At 37.6% G+C, this 21,428-nt stretch overlaps 1 protein-coding gene across 18 annotated transcripts in view; it reads left to right on the top strand.

The window, feature by feature from the left end:
• The window catches only part of TDP1 (tyrosyl-DNA phosphodiesterase 1), a 55,118-nt gene that overhangs the window by 17,085 nt on the left and 16,605 nt on the right, over positions 1-21,428 (top strand). For 11 of the 18 annotated variants that reach the window (XM_026079424.1, XM_026079425.1, XM_026079434.1 and 8 more), the window contains 5 exons: positions 1,410-1,595; positions 3,193-3,241; positions 6,368-6,434; positions 12,531-12,638; positions 17,021-17,123. In XM_026079424.1, the coding sequence (XP_025935209.1) occupies positions 1,410-1,595; positions 3,193-3,241; positions 6,368-6,434; positions 12,531-12,638; positions 17,021-17,123 (513 nt within the window). Of the gene's footprint in view, positions 1-1,409; positions 1,596-3,176; positions 3,242-6,367; positions 6,435-8,287; positions 8,374-8,949; positions 8,970-12,530; positions 12,639-15,622; positions 15,725-17,020; positions 17,124-17,540; positions 20,318-21,428 lie in introns of those variants that run through there. The other 7 variants (XR_003255740.1, XM_026079432.1, XM_026079436.1 and 4 more) reach the window with 7 other exon arrangements.

Raw genomic sequence — 21,428 nt, 5'->3', positions numbered from 1 at the left:
GTGACTGAGAGCCAAACAGCCTTTTTCAAAGACACTCACTGAGGARAAGGGTGTTGATGTAGACTTTTTTACACATAGGAAATAGGCTTATTAAATTTACTTAACTATTAAGGACTATTACAGTTTCTTTTCCCTAATGAGCCAGTAAAAATAATTGAATTAAACAACAGCTTGCTCATAGTTAATGTCATTCAGTCACACTTTTTGTTGTTCTACTGTATTTCTAAGATTATTTAGTGACCTTAATTAACAGAATAATTAGGAATACTAATTTTTCTCCATTATTTAGATAAGCTACACTGGTAAAGGTCTGTACAAAAATGCACGTCTTGGGTTACTGTAGGGTCCCCTCTGTTTCAGTACTTAATTCTAAATAAGTTATTTCATATCATCTTTTAAATTCCTTTCACCATTGTAGAATTTTTCAACCTGTATCACTTGGTAAAGTGGTATTATTTCAAATTCCACAATGAATGTTATATGATGTGATCCAGAAATTCTAATGCAGTCCATTGCAAATGTCAGTGACATGTAAAGTGTCTGTTTATCACGCTACTTTTCAATACAAAGTTATTCTTTTAGATCTCACATTGCATGTAAGCAGCATATCCTATCTCTGATGTAGATGTCTACTGTATAGTGTTTTTTGTCCAGTAAGACATTCAATGAAAACAAACCAAAAGAGAAAAACCTATAAAGGCTATGGACTGTCTTGTGGCAGATGCTTCTGTGATTAAAAAGCTTAGATTTTTTTTTTTAGTGTAAATGCAGATAAACCCAGTGACACTACACTCTCATGACTGAAGCCAATTAGAGCCCTCCCAAGAGGGGAGAAAAGGTAGCTACTACATATAATTTAAGGAGTGTCTGTGTTTTTCTGTTTTCTCTTTTTAATTGGACTTTAAATTCCATTCACAGCTTAAGAACTTGTAAAAAATACAACTGAAAATTCTTTTAATTGCTCACTTTTTCCACTTACTGTAGGGTTCTACTGTAGCTGGGGTTTGGGGATATGAAAGGAATTGGATGGTTAACAACTATCTAATATTAAAGAGTTTAATCGTTTAATTTCTTTTGGCTCCTTAAACCCATGTTCTGTGGTTCTTCTTTTAGGAAGACTTTCTAGAGTTCTTTTTACCCATTATCTAATTAATGGCTGTCTGATTGTCTTGTGACTCTTGTCTTGTGACTTCTCTTGAAGGAGTAGTGGGCTTTGGGGAGATCCTAATGATAATTAATTTATTAATTAATGATTTATTAATATTGCCTAGTTAAATACATAGCCTGAGTGTTAATCTTTTTCTTTGACACATTCCCCAATTCATTTTTGACAGAAGCAATATCAAACCTGTAATTAAGGTTGTCTTCTCCTGTTGAAATCTAACAATGTTTTAATTCTTCCTCAATAGCTTTTGAAAGAGCATGCCTCATCGGTACCAGCACAGGAATCTTGGCCTGTTGTTGGACAGTTCTCAAGCATTGGCTCAATGGGAGTGGATGAGTCCAAGTGGCTGTGCTCGGAGTTCCAGGAGAGCCTGGTGGCCACGGGCAGCAGTGTGACAACTCTCCTTAAATATGGTGTTCCGATTCACCTGGTATGCTTTTAGGTGCTGGTGGCCTCCATTTAATGTTTATTCGTTTATTCTTTAATCTCATAGTCACTGGTTTTCTTTTTTCTTTTGGAAGAAGCTAACCTAGTTTTCATCTTGCAATCAGTGGAAGAATCTTTCCCCTTCAGTTCATCAGTGCTGAAAGTACGAAATACTTGTTGCACTGTAACAGTGTAATGTAATTTAAAAAAAAAAAAATCTGCTAGAATTGAGTGAAGAAAGCTAAGGGGAATTCATTTCACTTTGCCTTAAATGTCATCATTGGAACCAGTCACTTATGCTTCCTTTATGGTCATTGGGAAGAGAGATTCACTTCCAGGTAATGAGTCATCTGACCCATTTTAGGATGAGATAAATATCGCTCAAGATGTCTGCTGACAGTAGAGTAGATGTGGATTCTGTCTTGTGGACATTTGAAGTTAAGCAAGATGCTAACTCCCTATCACTTACCCAGATGCTGTCTGCTTATCTGGGTCTTAAATAACTTCATTGAATTTAATGGCAGATGGGAGAAACCAAGAGCAGAACAATGTTTTTAATATTTCCTAAAACCTGTTTTTACTATTGCTGTTGGACATGGTCTTCTGTGTCATGTGTGATTGAAAGATATATTCTAGTTTAGCAGCTTCGTGGATGTATACTTTAGAAGATTTAAGTTTTTGTAGTTCCCTGATCTGTTTTTCCTTCTGAATGTTGAAACCCAGATGCTTGCTGTGCAAGTATATTTTAGCTCTTACTCTAGCTTTTACCATCTGAATTATTTTCACAAATGTTTAACTTCTCTACTTGACATRAGTATTATGCAGCAGATTATGGTAGATTATTATTATATTATGAAAGTTACTTAAAGTAACACTAGCCTCATGTTTGAACAGTGTATTCATAGAAACTTGATGTACTATAAATTCCATCTGTATGATTGGTTATATTTTCCTCTAGTGACAAAAAAATTACAATATTCTCATCCTCATTCTATAGTTTGTCTTCCATTGAGTTTAGTAGAAGCAGCTGTTTGTGATGCTGAGGTGTAACTGAACCACCAAGTGATTCATACTTAAAACAAATTATTTTCTAAACTGATTATTTTGGTGGAGTTATCAGCACAACTAAGGGGATGAGTAGAAACAAGAGTTTGTGGCAGGAGCTTGTTAAATCAAAGAAAATGTTGCCAAATTGTGCCCTCACTGTGCACTAACTGCCCCACATAGTCATATTTGAAATGCAATCTAAAATTTTATATAATAAATGTTAAGAACTTACTAGGATCAAAGTGAAATTAGCTAAACCGTGGTTCTTTCAGTTCCTACCTTTTGCCTGCTGACTTTTGTTAAGCTATGTAAGACAGCTAAAAACATTAAAGGCTTTCTTTGTTACTGGTACAGGACTGATTTTTCCATGTCTAGTTTAAACTGCTGTGTAGTTCTGTTCATTCTGAAAAATGAAGCTTTTAGTGTTTTGGGTTTTTTCCCCTCAAGAATTTTCTTTTTTTAAAGGGATTTTTGTTTGAAAATTGTCAGCTGTGTATTTAGAGCTGCATTATAAAGTTGTGGGTTTTGTGGGGTTTTGTTTGTTTTCCCTGCAGGTTTATCCAACTGTGGACAATGTGAGACAAAGTCTGGAAGGCTATCCTGGTAAGCAAAGGAATGAAGGGCAGGGGGAACCTTATTGGCTCTTTGTGATCATAATGTCCTGCAGACTCATTTCAGTGGTTGCTGTTGCATCAGCCTGGAGCTGTCATCTTGTGTGGAGCTCTGAATAGGTGGCAGTAGAGTCCTTTTATTTCTGTTACTGATATTCTGGCTCTAGCTCTCCTGTTGTGTGACCAAATAGGAAAAGCTTTGTGGGCATTGGTATGTAATGTACAAGCCTGCAGAGTCATGTTCATATGTCACTGTATAGGAGAGGAGAAAAACTCTAACTTGAGTCATATGTTCATTTTGGCAGAAAACTCAGGTTTGAGTGTTTGTGCTTATGCCAAATTATCTTTGTGTTTTCCTTGCAGTGTTGTTCTGTGTGCCAGAAGTAATGGACAATGTTAGTTTCAGTACTCACTAGTGGGTTGTGTGTGTGTTGTTTTTGTGTCTTTTTTTTTTAGTACTGCACAGTACAATTGGTCAGTTCAATCTTCCTAGGTTTGTATTCATGAGGTCAGTGTACATGTGTAAAAGCATGACCCAGACCAACCTTGGAGAAGAGGAGATACTGTAATATCTTGTTTAATGCAGTGAAGCTTTTATTTTTACAAAAGCAAGCACTTATCCGGGAAATAACCATGAGTGTGGAGGAAGCTGGCCAATGTCGTTGCAAGGCCACTCTGGATGGTCTCTGAAAAGTCAAGGTGATCAGGGACCAGAGGACTGGAAGAAAGCAAATGCCATCCCTATCTTCCAGAAGGGCAAGAAGGAGGATTTGGGGAACTACAGGCTGGTCAGTTTCATCTTGATCCTTGGGAAACTGATGGAGCAAAAAATCTTGTAAACAATTTCTGGACATATGAAGGACAAAGTGATTGGGAGTAGCTGGCAGGATTTAGGAAAGGGAAATCATGCTTAACCAACCTTATAGTCTTTTGTGATGATGTGGCTGACTTGATGGATGAGGGGAATGCAGTGGATGTTGCTTATCTTGACTTTAGTAAGGCTTCCAATACTGTCTCCCATAACATCCTCCTAGAAAAGCTGATGAAGTGCAGGCTAGATAAGCGGACAGTGAGGTGGATAGGAAACTGGCTGAGCTGTCAGGCTGAAAGGGTTGTGATCAACGGCATGAAGTTCAGCTGGAGGCCAGTCACCAGTGTTGTATGCCAGGGGCTGCTGCTGCATCCAACACCGTTTAACTCGTTAACATTGTGGATGATGGGACAGACTGCACCCTCAGCAAGCTTGCTGACAGTACAAAACTGGGAGAAGTGGTTGATGCACCAGGTGGTTGTGCTGCTATTTAAAGGGACTTTGGCTGGAGAAATGGGCGAACAGGAACCTTAAGTTCAACAAAGGGAAATGCAAGTCCTGCAGTCCAGCACCTGGGGAGGAATAGCCCCAAGCGCCAGGACAGACTGAGGCTGGAGAGCAGCTTTGCAGAAAAAGACCTGGGAGTCCTGGTAGACAACAAGTTGTCCGTGAGCCAGCAGTGCACTCTTGTGACCAAGTAGGCTAACGGTATCCTGGGCTGTGTTAGGTAGAGCATTGCCAGTAGGCTGAGGGAGGTGATGCTTCCTCTCTACTGAGCCCTGGTAAGGCCGCCTGTGGAGTATTGTGTCCAGTTCTAGGCTTTGCAATACAAGACAGACATTGGACATATTGGAGCAAGCCCAATGAAGGGCCACTAAGATGATTAACAGATTGGAGCATCTGGCACATGGTGAAATGCTGAGAGAGCTGGAATTCTTCAGTTTGGAGAAGAGGAGGCTCACGGAGGATCTTATCAATGTGTGTAAATACCTGATTGGAAGCAGTAAAGAAGATGAAGCCAGACTCTTCTTGGTGGTGTTCAGTGAAAGAACAAGAGGCAACGGGCATAAATTAAAATATAGGAAATTCCGTTTAAATGTAAGAAAAAAACTTTGCTGTAAGGGTACGCTAGAACAGGTTGTCCAGAGAAGTTGTAGAGTCTCCATCCTTGGAGATATTCAAAACCCCATAGGACATGGTCCCTTCCACCTGTTCTAGTTGACCCTGCTTTGAGAGTGAGAGTTGGGCTAGACTATCTCTAGAAGTCCCTTCCAACCTCTGTGACTCTGAGCCTCAGGCACTGTTGAATCCATGAATATGTGTTTCCATTCCAGGCCAGGTATCTCTGCTCCTATATAGTATGAATTAGAGTAGCTGTTGAAGTCTTCTAACCATAAGTGGAACTTTGAACACAAGGCTAGCAGGACTGTTACCAGCTGTCTTGATCTTTCATCTGAACTGAGCACTGTTTGATCATATATATATAAACTGTGACCAGTGAGTTTATAGGTCTTTATGGTTTCAGCAAGTAAGTTAGGCTCTTTTAAAATGCACCTGGTTGTCTACAGCATCTGTGTAGCAAAGTTCTTGCTTTCCAAAGTAGGAAGTGCAATCTGTGTGACTGTTGCTGTGATTTATTTCATTTTGTGAAATAACTCAGTGAATTATGTAACTATCTGTACAAGTGAACAGCTCCATGGATTTCTGTAGCTAGCGCATCCTTTAGAGTAGTAAAGCTTTTGTGATAATCCTTTACGGCTTCTTCTAGAACAGGTCTTGCATCATGTTTTTAATACACAGCACTGATATAACTCAGTATACTGTTGCTGATTCTTCTTAGTTAGAATCCATTTCAAGAAATCATAATATACATTAGCCAAAGACCAGATGAGAGCCACGTACAATTTCATCACAGAAGTTCTCTTTTTTTTTTTAAATAAAATGGCTGTCTTGCTGGATGCTGTTTTATTCCTGCTAGCTTGTGAGTAATAATTGTAATCTGTAGCTATGAAGTGATATTGTAATCAAAAATATCCATAGACATCTTTCTTTAAAAGAGGGCTTACTTCCAGAGCCTGTATAATGATTCTCTTTATCCCAGTGTAAATCTGTTACCTAGTTTGGGAACTTGTTTAATTGTCAGAATGAAAAAACTGTATACCGTTTTATACCACTGTAACATTTGATTGTTTTCCAAAAATAAGTCATGATGATAGTACAGATAACGTATTCCCCAAGCCCCTTGCTGCCTTCAGAATGTCTTTCAAAAAGCAAATGTAAATATTCTGTAATTTTTTTCTCTTTAAGCTGGTGGCTCGCTTCCATACAGTATACAAACAGCGCAGAAACAGTTGTGGTTGCATTCCTATTTTCAGTAAGTAAAACTCAGTTCTTTGCTTTTTCTCAGACTGCGTGTTTAAACTTATACTGCTGTAATGTTTTAGTGTTAATAGCATGTTAAGGGGTAGTGGTGGGACACATGATACTCTTCAGCTCCTTAAAATAAATGCCTTTAGTTCCAAATCTGGTGGTCTTGTGTCCAGAACATAGTCAAAACGTGGTGAGCTTTTCTTTGTTTTCAACCTGTTAAAATGACAAGGGCTACTACTGCTAATGGAAGACTGTGTCAGATTTGGGGCTCTCTAAACTTCTATTTAAGCTTTTCTTCTTTGTAATGGCATCATGTTATTCCTTTGTATTTATTTATTGTTATTTTTGTTTTTTTACATTTCACTTTCCCGCTTCTGCCTCAGTGTTCAATGTTTCAGCCAAGCTTATTACTTTCTCATAGCAGGGTTAGTGTTAGGAAGTGATGTTAGGACAGTGGGTTGTGGGTGGTTTTTCATGTTTGTTTTTCTCCTCTGGAGTGCAGCAATTCTGTTGCAAAACCTCTGTCAGTCCCCTATGTTAATACTATCTTTTGTTAAAGGTGCCTGACGTTTTCTATTAGGAGTTTCTATTTTCACTTGCTTCTAATTTTGCCAGATTCTAACCATCTGACACATTCCATGCCAGATGTCTCCCTCAGGCTGAATCTTTTTAAAAATTTAAGCATTTTTTGAGAACAATGGGAAAAGTTGTTTTGCACAGATCAAAAAAATTCTGGTAACCTTTCAAGACCACAGCCACCCATTCCTTTCACCAGCAACTTTTAACTGTTCCAGGTGAAAGCTGCTCTGTGCTTTGACTCTGCCCATCTCTAAGCATGGTCAGAGTTGACAAAGTTGTGTTCATATTCAGATGGCCAAGAATACAGTTGCTAGTTGCAGAGAGCATCCTCCATTCTGGAGTGAATAGTCCTGTGACTGCTGCTGTGAGCGTTGCTGGTCAACATCCAAGGAATAGAACTGGAACAGAAAGCATGGGGTTTTGTGTCTCCTGCCTTTTAAGTGTGCCCTCTGAGCACATTCAGCAAAGGAAGAAAGCTACAAACAGAAGTTAAATGACCTTGAATGCTTTAAGATCGCTCAGTCAAGATTCAAAAGGGGATGTTTGTGCAGCTTTAATTCAGCTTCTGTAATCATAATACCTTATGACAACTTTATTGGAAGAAAAATGTAACTTTTGTGGGGTGTGTGTGGTGGCTCCCTCGCCCCCCCGCTTCCAAGTTAGTCTCTTATTTAGTGCCTGGAATTTGACTTGTTAATGAGACCATTCAGTTTTTTATTCCTGTTTAATGGGAAACCACTTTCATACCTGTCTCAATGAGCATATTCATGTCCTTCTCTGACAACAAAAGGACTGTTTTAAATTCGTCTATCAAGAAGTAGTTGCAGATGACAAGTGGCCCTGCATCTGCTTTGTAGGGACTAGCCAGATGCAGATTCTTATCCTGCAATAATGCAAGGCATTAGCCCTCAAAGAGAGCCTGTGTGTAAGCTGTTACCATAGAGCAGTTGACATACAGCAGCTTCTTGTCCCTGGTAACCTGAGAGAGAGAGAAAATGGTAGGTTCATTTATATCAGCTTCTCCATAGTGACCACATGCCAGGTCTTAACCTTACATATTCTTTTGGGATATTGTTATAGAAAATAAGGGCCTTTTGGATTTGGGTGAATATGGTAACTGTAACAGTCATCAGTATTGAAGCATTCAAGTCTACAAACACTGACAAATCTATTTACAGAGTCTGTAGTATAGATTCCAGAATATTGCCATTGCTGTGCTCATTCATTGTTGTATTGCTGACACTACTATTGTACTCAAAGTATGGCTTTTACTTTCAGGCATTGAAATGTGCCATGCTCAAGACATCTGCCAATTAGACTCTACCGGCCCCAAGTTTGATACGTTGCATCAGAGAACATGTACGGTTAGTGGTAGATGATGCTTACAGTGAAGGAGAAGGAATAGCTCCTTTTAGAAGCAGGGAGAGATTAATGGATAGGAAAATGGTGTCCTATATTCCCACTCAGAGGTAGAACCTCTACCCCAGGCATGCTAATTTTATAGCATCCCTGGCATTTTGTGGGTGGCTTGTCTAACTCTTCTGTCAGTTGAATGTATTCAACTACTCTGTAATGCACATTTGAACTGAAAWAACTTTTAAAGTAACTTTTCAAAAGAATAAGATGACTAAACTTAATATCGGTTTCACTTTTCTGGTCACAGCAAGTGAATACTAGGCTACTCTGTTAAATTAGCTGTTGTGTAGATAGTACAATTTGCTCAGTTTTCTCTTATAGAGTAGGGTTTTTTGGTTCAGTATTCAGTAAGTACTACCAGTTATTGATAAGAAATTTGCAGTGCACAGTGGTTTAATTGTTACTTTATGAAACATCTGATGAACTCTAACAGTGCGTATAATGTATTTTTAATGCTAATTTTAATCAATTGCCATGTAATACCATGTGTCTTATGCAGTTACCTTGTAAAATTTTTTTCAAAGAATGAAAGGGATTGCTTTGACAAGACCTTCTTTGATTGGCATTGGTGTCTCAAGTCCGTAAGCTTAATTGTATTAAAGCATTGTCTGGGCTTTAGTCCTCTTGAAGAAGAATTTAGTCCTCTGAAGAAGAATTAACTGGCTTCTCACCTTGAACTACAGTGTTGTTCCCCTAACTTCATAAAAAACAAAGTTCTATGGATCTAAAAATCAGAGATACAGAGCACTTGCACAAAGACCTACTGTTCTCTTATGGCTGAGACCAATGGCAGCAGTTGTTTTAACCACACTCAAGATACGTTGCTGCTATCTTGAAATGGAAAGCCCATTGACTGTTTGAAGTAAGAACTAAATGATGAAAGAGATGGTGTTGTAGAAAATGAGTTATTCCTGGCTCTGCTTATGTGTTGTGTGTGTTTGCCTGGATTAATTTTCAGTGTTACGATCACTTGGCTTCCCTGTCTCAGTAGCTCCACTTGTAAAGGGGCCGACATTTGCTTCTTTGTCTCATTTGTGCCAAAAAAGCAATGTGTTAGTGGTGAATGACTTACTGTATGTCTCTAAGTGCCCTTTTAAATTTAGTGATTGCAGTTCTATTTTCAAACCCCCAAATTCAGTGAAGATTAGAAAGTGTTTATCAAATACATAATAAAAAAAAAAAAACCTTCTAAAACTTTGCAAGTGATTAAAGTGGATATAAAAGCGACAGTTCATTAGAATTCTCATTTGTAGTGCAAGTGAGTGTGTGTGGAAGTACTTTCTGTACTGCAAAAGATACCTTATTCACAGTACATAATGTCTGGGGCGGGGCCGGTAGGGGCAACAAGTTAAATTAAACTCTAAAGCAGCTATTGTAGAACTGGAGGGGCAGGAGAGGCAAAAATCCTGTTTTACCAGGGTGAGAAAGCAGATGGGCTATTTAATTCGGTGCTTTGCATCATCGTGGAGTCGCACCTAAAAGTGACTATCCTCACATTAGAGGCTGCATAACTTTAAAAAAAAAAAAAAAARGGGGGGGGGCAAGGTGCTGATGGAGATGCTGCAAAAGTTGGAGGGGGGGAGAAGGTAGCTGCAAGTTATTGATGAAAATATCAGGGATAGTGGTCTAGTGTCAGAGTAAAGCAGTATTAATGATAAGGAATCCTAGTCCTAGGAGTTTAAAAAAGGGGTGGGGGGACAGCAAAAATGCTTCATGTTTTACTGTTCAAACAGCTGTTTTTGATAATTATTCACATTACTACTTTTCCTCATCCCACACTTGAGGATTGAGGTTACATGATATCATGACCTATTTAACTGTCAACAAAATAACTACTTCAAGCTGTGGTTATTTACATCCATAAAATTTYGCAAAGCTAATTTCGTTGAACTCCTAAGACATTGAACATGCCTGAAGTTTTACTGCAGCATGGGATCAGTACTTAGCGCATCCTCTGCCAGTTGCATTCTGATGAAAAGTTTACAGTTTAAAATGTGTTAAGCCAGTTTGACTGGAAGTACCCTCAAGGTGTTACATTGACATATGCTCTCATTCTTACTGTGCAAAGCAACTGCTCTTATATTTTACAGTAGGCTTTTTACAATCTACTTTTTTTTTTCTAAAATATGTCAGAACAGATCCATGATAAAGTTGAAATTTAGCTGATTTAAGAATGGATTAATCAGATATTGTACCTGTCTGAAATCCCTTCTAGTTCTTTTGGTTATATGTTTGTTATGCAGTCCAGAGGAATGTGCTGATTTTTGCGGCTGAAGGAGAAACATCTCTTAAATGCCTCTTTAATAATGCTTTTACTAAAATCATTTGAGTTTTGAATGAGGTAATAAGGTTGTTTTTAAAAAAATTTAGAAGAAAATATCTGATAGAGCATGATCACTTCTTTCTGTCCTTACATATTTATGCTGCCCTGTTAAAGGAAATATGGCCAAAACATACATTCCTCTTCCTGATTGTAACTTTCTGGAGTACTAGTTTCAATCTTCTATAGTTGAAACTAACTGCATTTAGTTTACTGTGGTATGGAAATGGAAGAAGAGTGGTAATATTCTTGTTGAAATGCGATATTTAATTGTATCCATCAACAATGATTGGGAGACAAAAAGAAAGTAGATATGGTATTTCAAAATAACCGCAGCTAATAGTGGGGGGGGGGAGTTTGTTCTTGTAAGGCAGTGAGACACTTTACAGATCTGTATTCAGTTGACTTTTTTTTTTTGACAACCTTATTGAAGTTAACTTTTCTGTGCCTTAATTTTTCTTCTGATTAGTTAGAGATAAGATAGAGATGCCTAAACACAATTGAGATGAAGCTGTTAATGAGAATTGTTGAGTTGCAGTATAGCCTTACAGTCTGTATGTAAATATGCAAACTGTAGCATTCCAACAGGGGAACATGAGCTTAGTTAGCTGCGTCTGTATCATACATGCTTAGCCTACTCTTCAGAAACTGCCTTCGGTGTGGCTTGCATCTAAACATAAAGACATCTGGTTTGCTCAAAACATGAGTACAGCGTTTCAGCTCTTGCTGTTTGGGAATGCAGCAGCAGTTCTCAAAAACGGTATTTTCTGCCCTTCATCTGAGGGTAGGGATGTTAAAGTAACCATGTCTTGACTCCTGAACTGCAAAGTCTCTGGACTTACTCATGTGAAAGTTAGTCTTGAAAGTCAACTTGGGTAAACCTATAACTCCAGACCTTTCACTTTTTTCATCTTATTAGCCTTTTAAATGAGCACAGTTCACTTAAGAGATTTTTTTCAGAGCTGATTGATTCATTTTGATCTGCCTCTTAGAAAAGGATGCTAAATTAGGGAGACAAGGTTGTGACAACCCAAACCAGAGCCTGTTACAATCCAAACACAGAAAAGTCAAGTCTCTAGATGGAGGAAGCCCTTTCACTTTCTATTTTTTAGTGAGGACTAACAGCTTTGAGTGGAAAGTGCTTCTGTGTACCAGGATTACTGTTCATGTTCTGTAACAGTGTTGCTGAATTATTCCAGCAATGGCTTGTTGTTTCAAGATGATTTATATATCTGACCTCTACTGTCTTAAGCCTTCAAATTTCTCAATGACTTAGGGGCACAGATAAAAGGACGAGAGCAGGTAGTATCAGCAGTCTATCAGTTGCTCCCTGCCTTGGCTTCATGGGAAATTAATTTTTAATAAGCTTGGGGAATTTTGCAGGGCTTACTTTGGTGGTGAGACAAAGCTCATTTGCTTAAAGCCATAACCATTGACTGTCTTCAGACAAGAAAAATTGGCTAGAAGTTTAGACTTGGTTTCTCAAGTGCTAGCTGGAGTAGAGGAATGGAAAACTTGCTAGAGGATCATGATAAACTGAGGAGAACGTCTGGTTTGTTTTTTAAGAAAACATCCCTGCCCTTCTGGCTTCTAGTAAGATTGGATTTCAAGATAAAAATTCAGTTTATTACAGTATTTTAGCCTTTCTGTAGACTACACAAATATTAAGAGTGCCGAGTAAAGAAGGGTAGTATTACCAAAAACATGGTACTGTAGTATGGTGATTCTTTTTTTAGACATCATAACAAAACCTTATCTGAAACATTCCTTTTCTCTTCTTCCTAGTAAATGGTCAGCGGAAGTCTCCGGTCGAAGTCATGCCATGCCTCATATCAAGACATACATGAGACCATCTCCTGATTTCCAGAAGATTGCATGGTTTTTAGTTACAAGGTAAACAGCTAACTATATACCTCTCAAAGCTGTAATGTGTAAAGTTCTCATTAGTTGTTGGCCCAGGTGAGTTACCTCTGTACTCCTTATAATACCAAAACTAGTGATGTGAATTCTAGTCCGTACTTGATTTTTTTCCGTTGCATTTTTGGGGACTTTGTGATCTCTCTAGAAAGTTTGATCCTTTTACTGAATTTTCTGTTTAGTGGAAACTGAATTGGCCCTAGAGAGTAGTTAAACAAAAACAAACCTTAAGATTATAAATTTTCCGTTGTTAGAAAACTCGCAAGCAGCAAGATATTCTAGATCCTCTAAATAGCAAACAGAATCAGTCAGTTGTACATTGCGAGAGCTTAAATGCAAGAGAAAATAACTTTCTGTGGTGTATGGCCAGATGTTTTCCTTGCAGATATTACTAACATCTCTTGGAGACTTGAATGTTAACTTTAATAACCTATTAAAAATAATCGCAAATTCATTTTGGAATCCTATTCTTGGCATCAAATTCACAGGCATGAAATGATAGGATGATTGCAAAGAATGTGCAGCCTAAGGCAGGAAAACAGGTATAACATACAAGTTAAGCTTGTGCTCCCCATACAAGATTGCTCCCCGTAAGCTGGTATGTGTTTTGACTGCTGAATGTAGCAACCAAGAGCTCACCTATGTAAGATGAGAAGCAGCGCTTCTTTAATTCTCTTGCAGGTTATTCATATTTATTCAGAATTCTTTAGATGAACAGAAATAGTCTACTCAGAAGTCTTTGTCTTTGAACTTGCAGAGTGACACGATACAACCTACTTTTCTGTATATTGTCAATAAGGAGTGTATGGAAGGGAAGGGTAGTGGAAGGGGCAGATATTTATTCCTGCTATACCTAGTTCACTTTGAGTTTCATGGAACTCCGTCTCTTAAACCATCTTATGTTTGTTTATCTCTTTAGACAGATGACCTTGTAATTACAGTTTAAAACTTCTATTATTGTGGAAATATGTTGCTGTTTGCACAAAGCAAATTCTTAATTCTCTTTAGGAGAGGAAATGGAATGGTAGTGGTATATTTTGAAGTTATCAAAAATTCTAGACTTAATAAAGTTTTCTCTTCTGTAATATCTCACATTTACGTATATTCAACTTCACAATAGACTAGCCCAGTACTCTTTCTTGTAGTGGCAAAAAGGAGGTGTTATTTGGGAAGAGTATGTAAGCTTGTCCAGTTTCTACAATCTGTTTTCTTTGTACTTCCTCAGCAGCCATGATCACCGGGTTTGAGGTGTTAGAGTACATCTCTGCCTGTTATTTTGAATTTATTTATGGAGCTGTTGTCCATTAACTTGTCTAATCCTTTCTTAAACCTGCTGATAACATCTGCCTCTGCAAACTCCTGTGACAAGTTCCAGAAGTTCAATACCTTCTACGTTAGAATATTCCAATATGTTAAACTGTCTTAATAACTTCTATAAACTTGATTGTGATCCACCTTTAGCCTTCTCCCCAGACTGAACTCTCTGCTTCTTTAATCTCTCCTTGAAAGGAGCTGCTCCAGCTTCTTAATTGTTTTAGTTGCCATTCTCTATATATCTAAATTCCATAGGTCCTATTCAAGTTGTGAAAAGCAGAATTGAAAACAGAACTCAAGGTGTGGGTGTATCAGGGTTTGATTTGACTCTGCAGATCAGATTCACCTGCTTATAGGTGTGTAAATCAAAAATCAGTTCTGCTCATTGTTCTGCACTTTTACTATGGTGCTTCAGTAGGATTATACTTTGGGGACCAGAACCAAATTGTCTTTGCTACTAGTAAAATGAAAATGTCAAGGAAGATGTCTCTTCCTTCTCATGCTCCTACTAATACTGTTGCTGAAGGATAAGCCAAATCTTTTTGCTGGAGAACTTTTCTGAGGGAAAAGCTGAGCTTGGGTTTGACTGTATAGTTTGGCTGCCTTTACTTATCCAATTTTCAGGCATACCCATGGAGGCTTTTTTTGTGTGTGTGTGTGTGGGATGAAAGCATTACAGATCTGCTTTTTGTTCTTAGTGAAGTGTTTTCCTGCAGATTTCAGAGTGAAGAATTGTCAAGAAAAATCAGAGACAGAAGGAAAGATGTGTTTCCTGTTTCACTTGAAATACTTTTCTGTGAAGCCTGGATGGGTTTCTGAGAAGCCCGCAACTTTGTTCAATATCTTTGAGCCTAATATGCTTCTTTCCTGTTTTTGTTACATGGATAAGAAGAAACTAAGACTGAAGTAGTTTTTCAGTCCTCTTTTGTATGAGGAGCATGAAGGCGGTGGGCTTCAGCACTCGTACCTCTGAGAACCCTTAGTGTTGACCACCTGTCAAAGTGTAACCTGGCACCACCACTGAAAATTAAAACAGCTGTTAACTAGGCAGTTACCGATTTCATCTATTGGAAGGGCTCTTTTGCCTAAAAGCAGTCTCTGTGCTATACAGTTTCTTTGTACACAGTTACACAAGGCAGACATTGACACAAGACCTGACCTAGGCTTTCAACTTGATACTGTTCTAGGGCAGGTGCACACACCCGCCTTTGACTTAGGAACCTCTACACAACTTTATATGACACTCTGCGATGTGCTCTTAGTTTTAAGAAACTGTGACTTAGTGGTGGTAAACTGACAAAGGTACCTCATCTGGCCCAGAATCCTTGAACTGCAGATGGAAGAAAGCTAGGAGGGTATGTTAGAGGAGTTATAAAACCAGGGCAAGAATATAGTAATGCTTTTTATAGAGGGAGCTGCTACTGACCATTGTCAGAGATTAGAAGGTGGATTAACTGGACCTTTGGTGTGCCTCAGTATGTCTGCTCTTAAGTTCTTACACAGTACTAAGCAGAAAGATAAGAGTTTTATACAGCTCCTGTTCTTTGTTTATCATCTACATGATGAGATTGAGAGGATATAACGCCAGTATGACAAGTGGGGGGTGGGGACGGGACAATTAAGAAGCAAGTTTTTTTCTGTTTCAGGTGATCATTCCTTATGCAACAGTAAAACTTGCACAACATATATGGAACTACTTTCAAGCATACTAAGAAGTGTGAAGCTAACTAGGACTGATACCACTTATGGTAGATGTGAATATTGAAATTAATCTGGATATCTGCACTTGCTAATCTGTAATATTGGACATCCCTGCTTGATAAGGATGGTATACAGTGGTGAACCTTTCCATTTTTCACATCTGAAGTATTTCAATTTTAATTAAGATTCTTTTGGGGAGTTGCAATCTGAAACATCCATGTTGCTATACAAATAGTGCATATGTAAAGAAAGAAGCTGTGTGACTCAGCTCCGTTCTTCATAGTTAACTGTTGCAAAATTGTCTTGTTTACTGAGTTTGCTGTGTTTGCTACAAGTCTTTGTAGAATTTTGAGGTTCTAGTTTCTGGAAGCAGCAGCAGATGCCAGTATTGCAACACTACGTGGAACGCAGATGAGTTAACTCATATATTTTTTTAGAAATTATATCATTCATAGATATTCTATGGGGCAAAAGACATGCTAGACTGCTTTAGAAGTGGTTATGTCATTAACTCTTGCCTTTACTGTGTCCTGGCACACTTCAAATTGACATTAATCTACAAATCAATAGGGAAACTTTGCCTATTAGCATTCTTTGAAGTCAGCTAACATGAGAAAACATGATCTGATTGAAATACTAGAGGTTTTTTTTTCTCATGTTCTTTTCTTCTACCATATGCTACTATCAAGAAAACATCCAGTATGTCTGTCAGTTAAAACTTAATGTTTAAGCTTTGTATTTTTCTGTAGGTTTTGACCATAGCATTGCATTCACTTTTTGACTCCAACTTGATCTACTTCATAGCAGATAGCAGCTGAAGGTTTAACTACAGTATGGTGCAGAATGGCTCGTTTAAAAAAAAAAAAAAAGTTTCTTAAATATTTGTTTTTTATAAATGCATCAAAGAACAAAATGTTGGAAGCAGGAGATACTTCCTTTACTTTTAATACTTCCAAAAATGTTCAATACTAAACATCTTATAGTCATAATTGTGTAAGCCTTTAATCTTCCTAAATCATAAGGTTAAAGCTATTTTACCCTGTATCTTTCTGAAATGTGCAGATGAGTTTCGAAAGGTTGAACTAATCTTGTAGAACTGATACTTGCAGACTTTTATAATTATCCACATGTGTTGTATGAATGCCCTTCTAAATAGTGCCTCTACTGTTCCCACTGTGCTGTAAAAATAGCAATAAGGAAGAATGGCCAAATTGCTTTTTGTGAAAAGACTGTTCTGATTGAAGTCAAGTTCTCCTACTAAAGTGCACTGCTACAACTGTAGTACATCAGCATTTGCTGCTGTGAAGTTATGCCTCACTGAAATGCTTTCTGTCTCTTTGCAGTGCCAATCTATCTAAAGCAGCTTGGGGAGCTCTGGAGAAAAATGGCACCCAACTGATGATCCGTTCTTATGAACTTGGAGTCCTTTTCTTGCCTTCAGCGTTTGTAAGTTCATGGTTCATCTTCCAATCCTGGGATACTCTGAGAATCTGCAAACTTTCGTAAATACAAATGTGATTGAATAATCTAGTTACTAGTTTGCATTTCCCGTTTAGAGACTTTATAGCAAGTGGAGTTTACGCAAGCTATTCTTTCAAAATAGATATAGTCTGTTTACCCACCCAGCAAGTATGGATTTGGCCTTGATAAGATGTTTTATCATGTTATTGAAACAATAATATTTTAATGTGTTAACATAAATTAAATGTTGCTTGCAAAGATGATTAAATCTTTCATACTTTTTAAAAAAAGCTGTGAGTACAGATTGTATTGAAGTGATGTATATGAGTTGTAACTTGAAAAACAATTCCTAATTTACCACTGATTGCCGTCTTTGTTCTTTCCCTGAAATATGCTTATAAGGCCACATGACTGTCTCGTCTCATAGTTTCTGCTTTGAGAACAAGTTCTTGAATGCATCCTCTAAAATCTGGGATACAAGTCTGAGAATCTCTTCATCAAAGACAGTTTAAAAGCTGAAGGAATGTATTTTTTCTAAACTGTTGTGACAATCTCTGTATAGAGAAGACAAGTTTTTATCTAGAAAGTCTGTTRTTCTAGTGTGTGCAGCAGAGTACTGGGAGACATGAATTACTTAGTGCGATGTAAGGGCCATCTAGCTCATCTGAGTGCAATTCCAGCAGATGCTGTGGGAATGAGCATGTATATGGTCATCTCTTCTGTATGTTCCCTATGATTTTTTTTAAGGACTTCGCAGGTTGCAAGTTGTATCAGACCAGTGTGTTAGGGGCCACAGCTGGACTTACTCCAATTGACTTGTCAAGTTTTCTTTTTGAACTAATTTGTCTGTTTGTAACCCCCACAGAATCCCGTGGTAGAGTTCCATGAAAAAATTGTGCACTGTGTTTAAGAAGAAATAGCTTTCTTTTTTGCTTAGGTTGTTTTGTTTTGTTTACATCTGCTGTCTAATCGTGAGGAGATCAGTATTTCTTGTCCCTGCTGTTGGGTTTCTTCCTATGGTGGATCTATTGGTACTAAGATGCTATTAATAGCAATTAGTTTCCAATGAGCATGCAGTCAAATGTCTTCCTCTGAGAGTGTCCCTTCCAGAGAAGGAATTGCAAGTCTGTCTAGAAAAAAAATTGTTAAAAATCATTAGAAATATTTTTTTTTTCTGAGGAAGAATACATCTCTCTCCTAGGTAATGTTCACAGAAGTGTTTACATAATGTTTCAGCACTTCTATTGGTTAATAATGTAATCCCAAATGAATGGAATATTTTGACATGAAAATGTTTACCTACCATAATTATATAACTTCAGTCTCTGATTGCAACATTAGGATTGATAGTTTGTCTGTAGTTTCTTATCGAAAAAGAGCTCCTGTATCTCACTCTTGACATTTATTAAGCAGTTTATGTAGTAATGTGGTCTTCGTCTCTATAAGGTTCATGATACTAATCTCAGACGTCGTTCTTCAGTATGGTTTATGTGGAAGAAAATATTCAGAGAAAATGGGTTGATCAGAGAATGTAACAAGAAAATTCTACAACTTCTTATAGTAGAAAACATTGATTTTGCTATCAGTGGACTCTAAAGTGAGGTTGGCTTATTTTAATAACTTAACAATGGAGTAACAAAGAGTTGCACAAAAAATTAGACAGCATGGACAGTCAGATCCCAGGGCTCAAGCCTACTCTATGGTCCTATTTAATGTAGCAGTTTAAAAATGACATTAACGATTTTGCCATTGTTCACTTGCCTGTATGTAGAAGGTGCTTGGTTTTTGCTGATATTCAATGATATAAAAATGCAACCACTGTAAAAACAGCTATTTTTATTTTCACACTATCAAGGTTACTAACATATGTTTTAGGATCATTTTTACAGGAAAGACAGTAGATGACACAATTTATCAAGGTTCTTCTCACTGAGTCAGTTTGGTCTGCTGTGTTTATACGAAGTGCTATGTAATAGGTTAGCCTTTAATTTCTGATCAACAGGTGAATGAGAAGGGTGTTTGTCCAGAATTACCAGAAATGTGTGCATGTGAGAAACTTAACTCCTAATATATCACAGTTCATGATAAAACAGTTTAATTAGATTTTTATGTTGACTAGTGATTAAAATGTGTGCAATATAAAGATGCTTCCTGTAAGTAAATTCAGTGCTTTCTCTACAGTCCTTTTAACTTTGAGGGTTTTTTCCTTACATGAATTACAGAATGCATGCAAACATGTGCTCCCATACGAGTCGTTGTACTAAAATTCACTGTGAAGGTGCATGAGTCTCATGTTCAAGTTTCAGATCTCTCAGAACACAACTTAATGAAGCTCATCTAAAGCATGCACGAATATTTAACAATAATACAAAATTTTTAAGTGAATACTTGTTTTTATTTTTTACTCCCAGCTTCCTAAATATTGATACTTAATTGTGAAGTCTGTGGCAACCAGGAAAGAAAACAAGTCACCTTCAGGAGCTGCATGATATGGTGCTTATGGGAGTAAAGTGGGGAGGAGGACTGCAGCTCTTTCCTTTCTTTAGTGGAAAGTGCCTGCAGAGGCATCTGATATTGAGGAGGTAGTTGTAGAGACCAATGGCAAATACTTGCTTTGCATATATGCTGTCATCCAGTATTCAAGCTGCAGTGCTTAACTTGTGAATCTCTTATGCATATGCCATGTAGTTCACTCTCCATAAAGTTTTTTAGGTAATTTAGTCTGATGTAAAGACTGTACCATGTTTATACCATTTATTTCTTCAGTATGATTTTAACATAATATATTGCAGAATAGACTTAGTTAGGTGAAGGGTAATGGAGAGCTAGGAATAGACTAACTTATTTTGTAAACTGAATTTTTTTAAATGCATATTTACCATTAGAAATACACAGAATACAGAGTAGATGAAGTGCTTTAAAACATAACTGAAGCATTCCTGCATCTCAGGAGAGACTCAGTACATTCTAGCTGTTGGAATGCCAACTCAATTCCTAATAGTTCTGTTTTTTCTGATTTGTTTCATGTGGTTTGATCAGTTATTGATGTGGGTTGTTTGTTTTTTTTTGTCAAAGTTAAGACTGGCATAGTACATACTTACTATATCATAGTGAAATAACTTCACTAGTCATCATCTGTGTGCCTTCTATTTTCTGCTGAATAAAAGTTTGGAAATGGATCACTTCTCACTTGCCATTGTTTGCCAGTTTTTCTGTTTTTTTTTTTTTTTTTAAATGCTTTCCAAAACTTATTCTTTGAGGTTGGGTCTTGGCCTGGTGCACTAATGCAGACTCTCAGAATTATGTTGAATGGTTGTTCTCAACATAGCAGCAGCTGTCATCGTTTACAATTTTAGTGCTTAGGGAAAAATCAGCTGATGCTGACATTAGATCACAAGCTTCTCTTGATTAAAAAGCAATGTTTATAAAATGGTTGTGTCCTGTGTTTGAACTGCATTTCCCTTTCTATTGCCATTTCTACTTCTCACCTCCTACGTCTTCACTCTCACTCATGTTCAGCTCACTCTTTTAGCTGCTGGGGATTCCTTTCCAGAGGCTAACATAAATTGTATCTTTAGCACCTAGAACGTGTTGAGACAACAATGACCTTAACAGTATGGAGTTGTTCTGGGAACCGCATTAAAGTAATAATTATTCCATGTTTGAAAGAGCCTGGAGTGTCTAATGGAAAGCTCTTGAAGTAAATGGTTCCTCTAAGCAGCTGAAGCAGAACCTTCCACCATCACAGCTGCTGTGTCTGATAAGGTTGTAGGATAAGCTGAGACTGATTTGTAAAAATGGCATGAAAATGTTTGTGAAATACTTAACTTTTAAAAGGCCTAATGAAGAATATGATAATAGCCAGTGAACGTTTGGAAATACAAAGTCAGAGGAATATCGTAGTTGCTACCAAACTGAGCACTTAATCAGATATTGCTACCTAGTGGTATCAGATGCTAGTTATTCTAGAAAATCAGTCACAGACATCTAATGAGTATTTCAGGTTCTGAAAGGCTGCATTTTGGTAGATAGTTGATCACTGGTAAAGAGTAAAACACTGTTGCTTAGTTGCCTGCGGAGAGAGGGGTATGAACTGAATCTGTGTCAAGATGGTGGCCAGCCATTAACTTAGACCAAAACCAAAGCAAAGTAGATTCTGCTTCTTGACTGGAACCTTAACTTGCAAAGTGATGTAGTAGCATTTTCCTCTTTGATTTATCTAGTTTCAGATGAGGTCTTATATCCTGGGAAACCTGCATGCTCGATCACCTCCCTGAAATGCCTGTACAC

Source organism: Apteryx rowi, unplaced genomic scaffold (assembly GCF_003343035.1).
Source record: "Apteryx rowi isolate R43461 unplaced genomic scaffold, aptRow1 scaffold_5, whole genome shotgun sequence".
Lineage (NCBI taxonomy): Eukaryota > Metazoa > Chordata > Aves > Apterygiformes > Apterygidae > Apteryx > Apteryx rowi.
Note: the sequence above shows the minus strand (reverse complement) of the source record. Positions and strands in the feature narration are given on the sequence as shown.